This window comes from Misgurnus anguillicaudatus, chromosome 2, assembly GCF_027580225.2.
Source record: "Misgurnus anguillicaudatus chromosome 2, ASM2758022v2, whole genome shotgun sequence".
Taxonomy (NCBI): Eukaryota; Metazoa; Chordata; class Actinopteri; order Cypriniformes; family Cobitidae; genus Misgurnus; species Misgurnus anguillicaudatus.
This window is the reverse complement of record NC_073338.2, coordinates 21700982-21715674: the sequence shown is the minus strand read 5'-3', so window position 1 is coordinate 21715674 and position 14693 is coordinate 21700982. Positions and strand designations below refer to the sequence as shown.

General features: G+C 39.3%; 1 protein-coding gene across 2 annotated transcripts in view; it reads right to left on the bottom strand.

The window, feature by feature from the left end:
* Positions 1-1276: 1276 nt before the first annotated feature.
* Positions 1277-14693, bottom strand: part of asap1a (ArfGAP with SH3 domain, ankyrin repeat and PH domain 1a) — a 63783-nt gene continuing 50366 nt past the window's right edge. The window contains exons 21-30 of one of the 2 annotated variants that reach the window (XM_055201893.2): positions 14562-14677; positions 14039-14106; positions 13079-13186; positions 12713-12938; positions 9470-9631; positions 8769-8844; positions 8572-8636; positions 7912-8474; positions 6859-6981; positions 1277-3145 (exon numbers count right to left, since the gene is read on the bottom strand). In XM_055201893.2, the coding sequence (XP_055057868.2) occupies positions 3071-3145; positions 6859-6981; positions 7912-8474; positions 8572-8636; positions 8769-8844; positions 9470-9631; positions 12713-12938; positions 13079-13186; positions 14039-14106; positions 14562-14677 (1582 nt within the window). In that variant the 3' untranslated portion in view covers positions 1277-3070. The remainder of the gene's footprint in view (positions 3146-6858; positions 6982-7911; positions 8475-8571; positions 8637-8768; positions 8845-9469; positions 9632-12712; positions 12939-13078; positions 13187-14038; positions 14107-14561; positions 14678-14693) is intronic. The other variant, XM_055201894.2, reaches the window with a different exon arrangement.

Here is a 14693-nt window from a genome sequence, read left to right as displayed (position 1 = left end):
ACATTTATTTACCTAGGCATTAATATTAAGAGCTCTGTACATGGTAATGACATATTGTAAGCCTCAAACACTACTGTTTCCTCCTTCCACCTCGTGCATTCACAAGACTGATCTCAATATAACACTGACTGTGACGTCACAGTCGAGATGTACGCCTCCAACATGAAATTACACATTAAATTAATTACAGTTGTTAAAATGCTAAAAACAAAGTTGTGACTGCTGAATTAGCGCTATATGCTAACGTTTAGGCTAAAGTTCTATTATTGACTTTACAGTTACGTTTTGCAGGTCCATACTGGAAAAAAACACAAAGTTACCACTCAGAAAAGTCCATTAACAATCTCCAAACAATTAGTTGTTCCTCAAAATTTTATTTTTGTCTGATACCGGCTCAAACACATAAGGTCTGTGTACTATAGGGTGGCCATTCGTGCCAGTTCCGCCGGACACATCCCGAACAGGATTTCGGGTGCGTTCTCCGGAAGTCGCGTTGCTTGACCGCATACGTCATCGAGGTTCTCACATTTCAGATAAAATACATTAGAAAATTAAGATTTATTTCTTTTAAGACATACAATCATTGTAGTTCTTACCTTGAAATGTTGCGGTTGCTTTTCTGAAATTGAACCCGAAATATCAAACCTTGATGACGTATGCGGTCGGCCAACGCGACTTCCAGAGAACGCACCCCAAATCCTGTTCGGGACGTGTCCGGCGGAACTGGCACGAATGGCCACTCTAGTTTACTAATGTGGGCTACTGGCATGAGCCTCAGAGCAGAGCTCAACATTATTATTCATGACCCTTCCAAATAGGGCAAAATACACCATTTCATTTAAAGGAAAAATCCTAGGGTTGTAAATGGATGAAAACATTTCTGGATAATTTTTGGACTTAATAAAGTTATATACCTTCTATGTAAATATCAAAAAACAATTTAAAATATTATTTCAATGCATTCTTTGGCACCTTTAACCATAAAACAATCCAGAGTATTGAAAAGTGGACCAAAAACACATCCCTTCACATGATAGAAAAACATATTTTACAGGATTTTTACTTGTGTGGTAAATAATGTCTATATTATTACAAAGCAGGCATCAGCTATTCATTGTTGAAGTCATTTTTATGCATATAAAAATGCGTAATTATTATGAATATAAGGGGCACATATGGCACTCATTTTGTAGGATGACCCTACTGTACATCTGCTTTGAAAACCATTTAAAAAGTTGGTGGTGTATATGCATGACGAGAAATAATGAAGACTAAAGCGTTTCAACATAGTCTTTATTTAAAGATCTTAAACTTGATAGCCAATTGTGGGTTCTTTCTGACTGAACGTACAGTGCAGCAAACACAGACAAAAAACAATAAGAATGACAAAATACATCCTAAAAGTTACATTAGGACTTAATCCAGTTTATTTATTCATGTGTTGTTGGCCATTTAACTGTTTCCAAACATCAGCTGATATGTTACAATACTCGCCCAATCAGAATCCCGCTGGAGATGTGCTGGATTGATCTGGACAGAAACACCTGCTCCTACACCTTTATTGAGTTTCTTGTGCTGATTACCTGTTATGAATCCTTTAGTTGTTATTCATTAACATAAACGTCCTAAAACAAACAAAAGGAAATAATAAACTTGAAGGGAAAAGGTACACCCCTCTCCATGCTAAAACACTTTAGCCCTATAAATGTCAAATACTATCATCATCAAATATAGTACAGGTGGCATTCATTAATACATCATCTTTTGTTAATACAATAATAGTTAAAAACCAAGTGAATGCTGGTCTCCCTGATAGGGTAAAGAGAATGTAAGAGGCAGCGTTAGTTCATTCTGAATCATACAGATTCAGTCACTCACTGCTATGTTCCCTTGGAGTTCAATTCAAACCCAAAAACAAAACCACAAGAAATCACATTCCACAGTCACTGTAAGCGAAACGAAAAATCTCATCCTAACCAATCTTAAACAGATTGTGTTCTTGATCAGTTTTTATACAAAGCCAACAACTTTTGACTGATCATATATCCATGTGTGAATGAAAGGTCAGAGCATGTAAACTTATTTATGCATGACTTCCTGTATAACATCCAGAGACCGGGTAAACTGTATGATCTAATAAAACAAGATTGACAAGGACACTTTCCCAGAGCTGCTGAGGCATCAATTTTGGCATTAACCAACATTGGGAGAGGAACAATCAGTCCTCCCATAATTATGCATACCGTAGATGCATATTAAGAGAATATGGGTATAAAGAGGTAACATTTCTAGAAGCACTTTCTTAAAACAAGTCTTTATCTCATTGAGGCCTTCAGAATAAAGATGACGTCTGGCTTTGTCCTGTCGCACCAATAATTCAAAGCGATGCAAACTTAACGAATGCATATTTTGATTGTACAGGAGATGAGAAGATGAAAACCTTTACATTTTGGTTTTGATCCCTGATCAGCATGCCACTATGCTGGGAATTTCAACACACCATTATAGTAACTCAATTGTATTGTATTATCATTTACTCCTTCCAAAAATTCAAGAGATGATTTTCTTTTAAACAGTACACTAAAATGTCACTCCATAAGCAAGCAGGGTTAACATACATTTGCACACTTGTACATTATACATACGTACATAAATATACACTTACATCTGTGCATACGGTATGTATGTACAAAGAAGACACACTTAAAATGGACATACATATTATTCTATATGTGTACACATACACAAAGTTACAGCATACATGTTAAGTGCTAGATTCCAAGTATAGCTACTGCAAACCCAGTTTGGCATGCTGGGTTGCCATGGCTACGATAATACTGGTAGGCAGGATAACACAGTTTATGAACAATACACAGTTTACACATTTCACCCTTGAGGATTAAGGGCGCATGGGTTTGATACTTCATGTTTTGTTTGTCTATAGACTGTTTGGATTTCAGCAGCTATGTACAGAGGCAATGCCCGCAGTTCAGTGTGTGAGGCCAGAGAGAGAGAGAGAGAGCGGAGCTTGTGCTAGTTAAAGAGCCTCACCATTGCCTCTTTTATACTGTCAGTCTGACAGAATGTGCACAAAGGACATTGGGAAGACCCCTTTCCGGTCAGGCTGCCCCTCTATGTGCCCGATCTGTAAAAAGACATAAAACATTGAAGAATAAAGGCAACACAATAAAGTAACACAAATACAAAACCTGACTATGTCAAGTGACAAGCTGTCACATGCATGTTTTTTCACAAGAAGAACCAATGAGATGTAATGTTTGATTTTACCATGCTGATCTGTATGTGTATTATCTGTTTTCTTTGACAAATATAATTTCTTTTCAGAATGCATCTATAAACCCACTGGTGTTTTTTTGGATTAATGTTGACCCCTATAGAATTTTAAGAAGATTACATGATGGCATTTCAATATAAAATTATTTGTTTGTGCTTTTGAAGAAAGAAATATACAAGGTAGTATTTTGTGTACAGTGTGCACATTTTGAATGGTAAAATGCTGTTTCCCATCACAGCTTAATGTTTGAGAGTTTAAGCTTTGTGAAACCGGACTTGGCAGTTATGTGTCTGAAACTACCAAAATTAGCATCTATTTTCACATACGAAAAGGGTGGAGGCAGGGACAAATTTGCATATTCATATCTATGGTCTGAGCTGTGAGATTGAGTAGAGGTGGATGCTAATTTGCATATTCATAGAGCCATGTATACCAAATAAGGGAATTATGCAGTTATAAAGCATAAGAAATATTAAAAATATTAAAAAGTCCACCTCACAGGTGGCCCTCATGAGATATATTAGTATCCACCTATTCCCCATCCGAGTTGAGTCAAAGCCCTGAACTGTTTTACTCCAGGGATCGGTTATTGAATTGACTTGCACACTTTGTTTTGGTGATAGAAAATCATATAAAGTACATCTGGGATAGCATGAGAGTGATGAAAATGATGAAAGATTTTTCATATTTGTGTAAACTATTCCTTTAATATCTACAAGCTCTCGTGTCACTTAACCCATGGGTCTTCAACCGGGGGTCCGCGGCCCCCAGGGGGTCCGTGACGGAACTGCACGGGGTCCGCCAAATGATGTTTAACTACAAGCTATTTTTTGGTTACAAATTTAAAATACATGTACAAAACGTTACCTTTAAGTTGTGCACGTGCGTGGCCGCATAGGTTTGAAGGCGTGGGTTCAGTTTAGCCAGCGGACCAAAATAAAATATCTAAAGATTATAAATGTCCACTCAGGAAGCAGCAGTAGCGACAGAAATGTCATCATAAAACAGGTAAATCTTATGTGTGTCTTTCTTTTAGAATGTCATTTCAGAATCATTGCGATGTTGTCTCTTCTATATTTCTGAACTTGGACGGCTGTTTCACGCGGTTCAGATTTAAAGTAAATTAATTACACCACACCGCGTCTGCATTTTAAACTGTGACAAAACTATCGCTCGATTTTAAAAATGAATGAAACGCGCGCTGTGATGGTGCTTTGTGCAAGATTTATAGTCAAGTTGAAATCCGCCTCTCAAAAAGTTGCCCCAAAGAGATGCGCTCGGACTCGTTGTATGTTGTTCTCCTGAGTCTGATATGAAGCTATGCAGAAAATAAACCTGCGTTACTCAAACTCGTGACAATGATGATACACGAGCAAGGCAACAGACCTCAAAATTATAAAGTAGCACAACCTCTATCCCCACCAGAATAGAGAGTATTTGTGCCATTCACCATGATCAGTCATCTTTATAAACTGAAAGCCCTTGTCCAATTCACAATAAAATGAAAATATATTACACTGCAAATACCTTAAAATAATATTATTTGATTATTATTTTTATTATTATTATATTAATATAAAAACAAACTCTACTTTAACAAAAAAAAATGATACATGTTAATATAGTATCATGGCTGTGTGACAATATGGTTTGTTTTTATATATAAAACAGTTCCAGTCCTTGATTCTGATTGGTCATCAGTTGTACTTTACTCCACTTTGCGTTGTGCCTATACGAAAAGGCAGCCTCTCATACCTTACTGCCTACTTAAATATCTCTGTTTTACACATTTAGTATTAGGGGGTCCCTGCTCCATGCCTCTCTCATCTAAGGGGTCCCCGACCCAAAAAACGTTGAAGACCCCTGACTTAACCTATTAGATATTAAGCTGCTGTTTTTCATTGAAAGTAGATGTTAGTACACTCTAAGAAAGGATGTGTTAATTTTAACACATTGTTTTGTGTTAAACTATTTAACAAATTATGTGTTATTTTAATACATTATGTGTCATTTTGTGTTGATTTTGTGTTCATATAAATAAAAGGGACAACACAAGATGTGTTAAAACAACACAAAGTGTGTTGTTCCAAAAATAACACAGAGATTAGACATTAGATGTGTTGTCTGTAGACACAAGATGTGTTATTTTAACACATTCGTTTTAAGAGTGTAGTAGAAATAGTCCATAAAGGTTCATGGTCCTCATTTATTAAATGCTGCGTATAAACCATCCTACATTTGATCTTACAATCATTTATCAAAAATGTGTACGTGTGATTAAACGAACGTATGCACAGAAAACGTGCGTACCCCTTTCTTTCAGATAAATCTATAGACGGTTTCAGCAGTAACAACGTAAACAAGCGGCATCCGTGGTCTACACGTAACTTCCGGTAAACTCCGCTAAGAATAAATACAACAAAGTACTTTAAACGTAGTTTATTTATATAACAAGCAAAAAGTAACATAGGTTACCTAGGAAACCAAAACATTCATCATTTTCGACGAGGTATTTGTTCAAGAGTTCAGTTTAGCAAATAGTCAGACCATTAAAAAAACTGAAACCGAAAGTAAAGGTCGGACCAGACGCGTATCGCGTCACCGCTCGTGCGTCCGATGAAACCGTCTATAAATCGCAAATGAAATCTGCCAATCTGTGCGTACGCATGCTTTATAAATGAGGCCCCAGGTCAGGTTCCTTGCTTTAATTTCAGCCTGGAGTATAGTCTGTTTTTACGTGTACGCGAACGTACGCGGATGATTGAACGCATAGCCGTGCAAGGTATAGTTTATTTGACTTGTACCTGTACGCAGACATTCGACGCATACGCCTTGCGACAAAATGCAACGATCTCCAAGGCTACATACTACATTCTCCTGTACGCAGTGCATATGTGACCTAGGTGTACCATATACACAGGATTTCAAAAAATCTGGCAGTGCTTTCTGATGACGAAAATAGCGTCACACACACTATACGCGGACCCCCGCGTACATGTCAAAATGGACCATAAACTTAAATCGATGTATTGTTTCATGTGAATGAGTGGGTAAAATGTTTTTTACATCTTTTTGTAGCAAATTCTCAACTCTACAAGAGTAGAGAACTTTATTGTTTGTGAACAAATGTTAAGGATGTGTTCCTTGGCTTTATTTAAGCAACTTTTCTTTTTCTTTTTTTACTAGCCACGCATAAATATAATTTACTTACAAATACAAACATGTACACACATGTTACTCATATATTGTTTTAGCACAGTTTGTGCTGAATACAGTGTTATGTGATATTAGACATTAATATGTTTTGAAGCAAATGAAAAAAGACCAAATGTAAGAGCATTTCAGAACCTCTGCCAGTGTCCCAAAATGGTCGGACACCAGAGGGTTAAGCGACTGTACACACAATATGAAACAAAGCAATTGTATGGCTTCAGACAACTTAGAATAAAGTGCACAAGATATATGCACTACTTGAGGACGGGTTACTAATGTTAAAATTTTCAATTTGAGGTTAACTATATACAAAGCTGTATATAATGAAGTGCTGGTAAATTTGTACTCACCCACCACTCCTGATCCTCTTCTCCTGTAACAATTATGACCTCTCCCTCCACAAACGTCAACTCGTCATCATTATCTGCTTGACAGTCGTAGATGGTTTTCACGCGCTTGATTTTGTTTTTTCCCTGCAAAAAAAGTTTTTGGGTGGTAAAGCCAAAATTTAAAAATGACAGCTTACAACATTTATAGAATAACATAAAATTTCGTTCATACACTAATTCAATTAATTTTAATTCAATTTAAATGCATCTATATGGGTTTTGTGTTGCACAAGTAGCTTTACACGAAAAATACTTACTAAAAAATATGAAATATATAAAATAGCAAACATGGTATTATTGCAAATTTTATATAAATTTAATAGTTACAAAAGAATGTAATCTAGTTATCTAATTTTCCTGAGACTATAGGACATTTAGTCAAGGAATATGACTGAGGACAGATAGCCTTTCCAGCATGGAAAAGGCCCATAAAAAGATGAGAATATTACATGTAACGTACATAGAGAATATGCAATAATACCATAAATGCAAAATAGTAAATACATAGAGAATTTGCAGTAGTACCATGAAATGGTCTTGTAGCAGTGGCGGCCAGTGACTTACCTTCCGAGGGGCGCAAAATTAAAAATATGTGTTTGGGGTGTCATGTGTGTGGCTCGTCATGTCAAAATATGTGTTCGTGCGTCATGTGAACCTACTGTATGTGCATCATAAAAACCTATGTACATCAAAATACCTGCCTGCTTCACACGCGTTGAAAGGATGTATGATAAAAGAGACGCTTACGTTCACAAAACACACGCAAGACACTAACTTAACACTAAACTCTGATAACACATGATGAGATGACATGACACGTGATGCACATAGGTTCACATGACGCGCTGAACACATTTTGACATGATGAGCCTCATGATGAGTTTTGCATCGTGAGCCCTCGATAAAGAAGTCACCAGCCACCACTGTCTTGTAGTATGTAGTTACTGTAGTATGTACATACTGTATGTAATTGGACTACTATAATAAAATGTGATGATAATAGAATTTACTCACTACTATGTTTATTTTTCGTGGCATAGGTACCGGCATCTCCACAGCTCCCGCAGGTGTGCCGTTTGTATCCTCACTTGCTTGTCTGGGTGAGAGCTCCTCCTGTTGGCTGGAGGACTGCACTTCTGTCAGCTGGGGCTTCGGACTCGTTTCCTCCTGCGTCAGCTGCCTCTGTGCGGGTTCAGCCGCAGAAGACACCGCAGGCTTGGCTGGAAGATCTGAGAGCTGCGGCTTAGGGGGAAGATCCTTAAGCTGTGGTTTTGGGGGTAAGTCAGAAAGCTGAGGTTTTGGTGGTAAATCCGATAGTTGGGGTTTCGGGGGAAGATCCGACAGCTGCGGCTTAGGGGGAAGGTCGGAGACGTGCGGTTTCTGTGGCACCTCGAGTGGCAGCGAGCGCTCTGCGGCTTGGGGAATTTTAGGAGGGGGTTCTGTGGGTCTAGTTATTGAATCTGACGCTCTGATGGGGGGCGCGTCCTGGGCCTGCGGGGTTTTCGGCAGCACATCGGGTCCTGGACTGGTCTTGTCCACTGAAGGGAGGTGGATTGTGTCAATCTTTCGGAGTGCCACTGAAAGAATATGACCATCAACGATTAACAAAACTTTTAGATTACATAATTTAGATAAAAAAAAACTTCTTAGTAGTTAATGGCAGTTAAAATGTACCTTTTTGAGGTAGTTTGGGAAGAACTCGTGGGCCAAATGTTGCTTTTGTGTTCATAGAAGTAGTGCTAAAATAAAACGGTTCAAGTGAATAACACATCAATGTATTGTATTAACAAATTTTTTTATAAAAAATTCAGGTTTGCAATGTCAGGTTAGTTTCTAATCTAATTTAGCTAAAAGTCAGTGTGGTTCAGCACCTCTGTTGCTGCTGAATTCCCTCAAACTTATTGGCAGGGGACGTCCGGTTTGCAGAAGAAGGTGTGGACTCACTTCCTGTGAGGTTCAAAACAAAAAGATGGAAGAGGTTTAAAAGTGATACGACAGAGATGAGAAGATCCTAACAAGACCTTTCACTATGTCACACTTTCCCATGACCTTCATTGATGTTACTTATATATTGTAAAGGTGATTTGTGTAATGAGTCTGGCTCGCATGGTGACACAAGCAGAAACACATTACCTTTAAACTATTGATTGTATTAAAATAGTAAAAAAAATATTTGTGCGTATTATGCAAAAACACAACATAAAGAAATGTGCTATTCTAATTCATAAATGCAAAGCTCACAATGTCAAAACAAAAAGAAAGCAGCCACAAGTGAAATATTTTAACTCTCATTGTGGGGTGAGGAAAGAGAAACTACTAAATACATCTTATTGTATTAACATCCTAGAAATTCTCATCAATTACACACAGTATCAATTCTCATAAGGCATTTGAGGTCAAGATGTCCTAATTTATACCTACCCATTTCACACCAACACCACCAATAGTAACAGACCAACAAAATTGCAAGTATTATCCTCCTATTGTTCAACAGAGGTGCTGGCGTCTCTTAATTATGTCTTAAGAGCCAGCGTAAAGACCACAAAACGGAGGTGTTGGCACCTGGACGCACCTTTGCTTTGGGGGCCATGCAGCACGGGGCTGGGGGGGTCAGAGAGGGCACGCTTGTGTCCAGGAGGTGGAGGAGGAGCTCTCTTCTTAGATAGAGTGGAGCTCCCTCCTACACTTGATTGAGAACCCAGAGGCAGGGAGGTGGGCGGTCCGGTGGGCGGAGCTGAAAGAGAGACGAGCTGACGTTGTGATTGGGTTCGAGGTAGAGCCTGAATACGCCCGAACATAAGGGAACAGCTACGCTCACTTCATAGATAATCGAGTGTACAGTAACCCCAAATACAGGGATGCAAACTCATCAGGAGTGAAAAAGTGCGAGCTCGAGCTAGATACATATAAATAACCAATATACTGTACATATAAAACAAGTCACAGTTTATATATACACATTATTATTCAAATAAGTTATTATTGAAAATTTGTACTGTAAATATTATTTATTACACATAAATCGATAGTCCTAAAAGTGTTTAGGATAGAACATAAGGCGTGATTTTATGCGCAGTGTTGTACTAAAAACCAAACACAAAACTCAGATGGGTATGTTTCACAGGACAGTTGCTATTGCATGATGGCATGCCATCTATGAATGCTTGTATGTTGAAAATAAAATTATATAACGCAGCTACTGTGAAGGGAGATCTGCTGTGCAAAGCAATACGCTAGTTTCATACCGCACACATGAGCAGTGCGTAGGGTAAGCAGCGTGTGAGGAGAGTGTTTGCCGCACGTGGCCATTGTCCTTTCACACCGGCTGCGTTTACAGCGTGCACTGTACAGTTCACCAGTAGCACAAAAATATCAAGTTAATATTAATTTATTTTGCAGACATTTATGAGCAAAACTTCTTTCAAGATGCTTTTTGACTGTCAGTGTAGTTTTTATAACTGTATTTTGTGTAATGACAGATATAGACATGTTTACAAGGCATAAAAAGCCCATGGTACATTATCCAATCTGTTTCTCTAAAGTTTACAATAAAAAGGTTTCTCTGAAGGTTATTAAGAGATGAGGATTCATTTAGTGCAGGGCAGAGAGTTAATGACAGCACATTCTTCTGGCAACAGTGTGTTTTTTAATATTTAATTGCTTTCTATTAAATTGCTGAAAGTCATGGTGACTGTTTAAAACACACTTGGCATCACATTTATGATTTTGTGGTAAAATTTATTTTTTTGCATTGATCCACGAGCATTTAAACTATAAACAGTGCAGCTGTCACTTTAATTAAGCATGAGCAGCGCACCAAAAATAGTTCAACGCCACTCCTGCTACGTAAGTATACGCTGCTGACGTGCATGGTGTGCATCCATTAACACACCCCGTTTACGCACTGCTCACTGCGTTACCGTGGGTTTACACCAGACACGAGTTCAACGATTTGCGCGAGTAGATTACATACAAAGTCAATGCAAAGACGCAATCAGACGTGTCCTTGCGTGGGCCGATGCAAATGACACGATATGGGCGGCACGTTTACCTCGAAAACGTGCTATTCGCCTTAACCGCGTCTTCGCCCAAGCTGAAAATATTCAACTTGAGCGAAAAATTTGCATGACACGAAGTTAAATCCCGCGAGTAATCTAGGGCGAGTAATGCGATGCCCTGCGTTTGGTATGTACTTAGCATTAGAGGTGGTTCACATATCGCGTTTTTTCGGCGCTCAAGTTCGTTATTTGCTCGCTCATAATGGAAGCGTTGCGGTATGACGCGGCCGTTTTTTTCAGGAGCGTCCGCATTGATTTAAAAACATCTCAACCTTTCAGAATGCCGCAAGCACACCGCCAGGTCATGTGACAAGAACCTACGCGCCTTGCATTTTCCACGAGTTTTTAGGCGTGACATGTGAACGGCCCCTTATAAAGCAGTTTGCTGTCATCTCTGTTACAGTGCTTAAAGGGTGACGGGAGACGTGACAGACAAGCAGCAAGGCTTCTACATAAATGCGCTGACTGTGGTTGTCACTACCTGAACTATGTGTTAACTTACCACGCATTTTCTTGGGTCTGCGCTAAGGTTGTGCCGATAGACAATAGTATCATGTATTGACAATCGTCAGACATATTGCAGATAGCGGGCTTTTTATGATGATAGTTGTCAAAATAGTATTATTATTATCATAGTTTCACATTAACATGCACATTGCATGCTTTTCCTCGTATGAGAGGGTTTGTGGGCTTCACTTTGCGCGAAAAAACTTGTAACGTGTAGCGTGTCTTGGACTCTTGCTCGGACCTGAACGTGTGTTTTTCCCGGACCCTGGCACGCGGAAAATTTCTGAAAGCGTGAACTTTAATGACGCGCTCGGACTTATGACATCAGTTTTAAAAAGGTTACGCTCTGTCGGAGCCGATGATGTAGTAGGCACTGGGCAGTGCCCCGACATATGGTGCAAACACACTTCCGGCGACCCAAGTTCGAATCCCGGCTCGAGGTCCTTTGCCGATCCCATACCCCTCTCTCCACCTTCTACTTTCAAACTACTGTCTATCAATAAAGGCAAAAATGGCACAAAACATAATGAGGTTACGCTCATGACAGTGTTGCCCTTAGAGTAAATCAGCCTTTTTTGTCCATCAATTAAGTGATTTGTGATAAATAAGTAGAAAAATGAACAAATAAATAAATGAGTAAACTACTGCCCCACCACTGCCCATCTCAAAATGGGGCATATCGCCCAATACTTGCTGCGCCATTCCTTCAAGGCAAACAAACCGCTGCGCCTTTATGTGTTGCTTAGTGATGACTGTGTAGATGTAAGCCAAAAATTACACTGATTTCATAAACTTCGGCAGCAAATGAAATGACAAAAAATGTAGACGAATTACAATGATCTATTTTGTATCCAAAAACTGTGAGTTTCGCTGAAAGGTGACAAGTTTGCATCCCTGCAAATAAACAAGAAAATGACACAAAAACACTCGCTGGAGATGAGATGAAACCACACAGCCAAAGGTTACACATTCCAATTTAGTTCAAGCAAACAGTGGTCTTGGTGTGAGAGGATTTCTGTATATTTTCAAGACCTAGAGTAGCTGCTGTCCTCAGTTTGAAAAAAGTACCGTCCCTTATCGAAACGATCAACCCAGGGTTAGCCTCCATTCATCACGTACAGATGCAACATCACACCTCCCCCGCAATTAGAGTTAATGCAAAGCTGTTAGATACATGCAAACTTTCTGCATGCTTGGGTTGCTCTTTGTTAACAGCGGTACATGCGCTCTTATCTGATCTGGTGAGGTACCTTTTGCCGTCGTCTTGCTGGCTATTGTGGGGCCTTCTGATACGGGAGATGCGGGCGTGTCGGTGGAGGTGCTGTAGACGGGATTGGCAAACGCTCCGTAGGAGAGTCTCTGTTTGTCCCTGTGTCCTATATACCCTGGCAGAGTCAGTTTCTCCTGAGGAGATACACTTGAGGAATGACAAAAACTCTGAGGTCGGGGAGATCGCTCCTTCTTCACTGGACTGGGCTGTGAAAAATAACACGTTCCGAACGTTAACTCAATGACAGTATATGCAAACATCTATGCAAAAAAGAGGAACCAACTTGTATTTAGGATAATTATGTAAGTGTATTGGCCAAACCAAAGCTTTTGTTAAGCATACAGACCTTGTCATCCAAATCATCATCGCTCTCGTCGATTTCTTCCAGTCGTAGGTTCCACTCATACTCCACATTCAAGTGAGGATTAAACCTGCCAGCCGCTGCCTCCACCAGCTGCACATTCAATCACAAAACCATGAACCTAATACACGCGTCCTCTTTCACATTAAAGGAATAGTCTACTCATTTTCAATATTAAAATATGTTATTACCTTAACTAAGAATTGTTGATACATCCCTCTATCATCTGTGTGCGTGCACGTAAGCGCTGGAGCGCGCTGCGACGCTACGATAGCATTTAGCTTAGCCCCATTCATTCAATGGTACCATTTGGAGATAAAGTTAGAAGTGACCAAACACATCAACGTTTTTCCTATTTAAGACGAGTAGTTATATGAGCAAGTTTGGTGGTACAAAATAAAACGTAGCGCTTTTCTGGGCGGATTTAGAGGAGGAACTATGTTTTGTGGCGTAGTGGCACTTTTTGGAGTACTTCGACTCGCCTGAAAAGTCTGCTCCCCTTCTCACTCTCATAATGGGAGAGGGAGGGTGTTACTGCGCCGAGTCGAAGTACTCCCAAAAGTGCTATTACGCCATAAAATATAGTTCCTCTTTTAAATCCGCTTAGAAAAGCGCTACGTTTTATTTTGTACCACCAAACTTGCTCGTATAACTACTCGTCTTAAATAGGAAAAACGTTGATGTGTTTGGTCAATTCTAACTTTATCTCTGATTGGTACCATTGAATGAATGGGGCTAAGCTAAATGCTATCGAAGCGTCGCAGCGCGCTCCAGCGCTTACGTGCACGCACACAGATGATAGAGGGATGTATATATTGAAAATGAGTAGACTATTCCTTTAATGCCATAAAACAGCATGTTTTCAGTTAGTACATCTATGGTAAGTTCTTTTTGGAAATTTAAAAAGCAATGTCAACAACAAAGAAAAAAATGAATGACACTTACTAGCTCTTCACACTGTGTATTTTTTAATCGTCTGGCTATGTCCAAAGCTGTCTCCCCATTTTGATTCACTGAAACAGACCACACGACAGTCTTAGCATTTCAATAATTCAGATTCAGTCACAATTTATGTATGCACGAATTACAAGTGTGGGTAATTGATACATTCGAGCAAACTGCAAAAACCAAAGCCTGCGGTTAAGGTGTGGAGGATACACCTGTGAGATATTACAGTGCAATAGAAAAGTATGTGAAGTATGAGAATACGCCTCCAAGCATTCAGAGCAGCATACAAGTAATTCAGCTTTTTACAGGTCTATATGTACAGCTTACTGGTGCAGAATAGTGCTGTGCGGTATTGAAAAAAAATGCGATAAGCGGAAGCATGCAAAATAATGTGATATTCGAATTGTGGTACAGTATTTACAAATTTTTCTAAAATAAATTTGAATTGTGTTAAAGTATATTGGTGTATATATACACCAAGGCAGTCTAAAGATAACACAGCAATGATGTTTGCACTTACCCAGATCAATAGATGGCTTTCCCCTGAGCAGCAGTTTGAGACACTCTGGCTTCTCATATGTGCAGCAGTAATGCAGAGCCGCATTTCCACTCTCTGTCTGTCTATCCGGAGCTCCACTGTACACACAAAGTC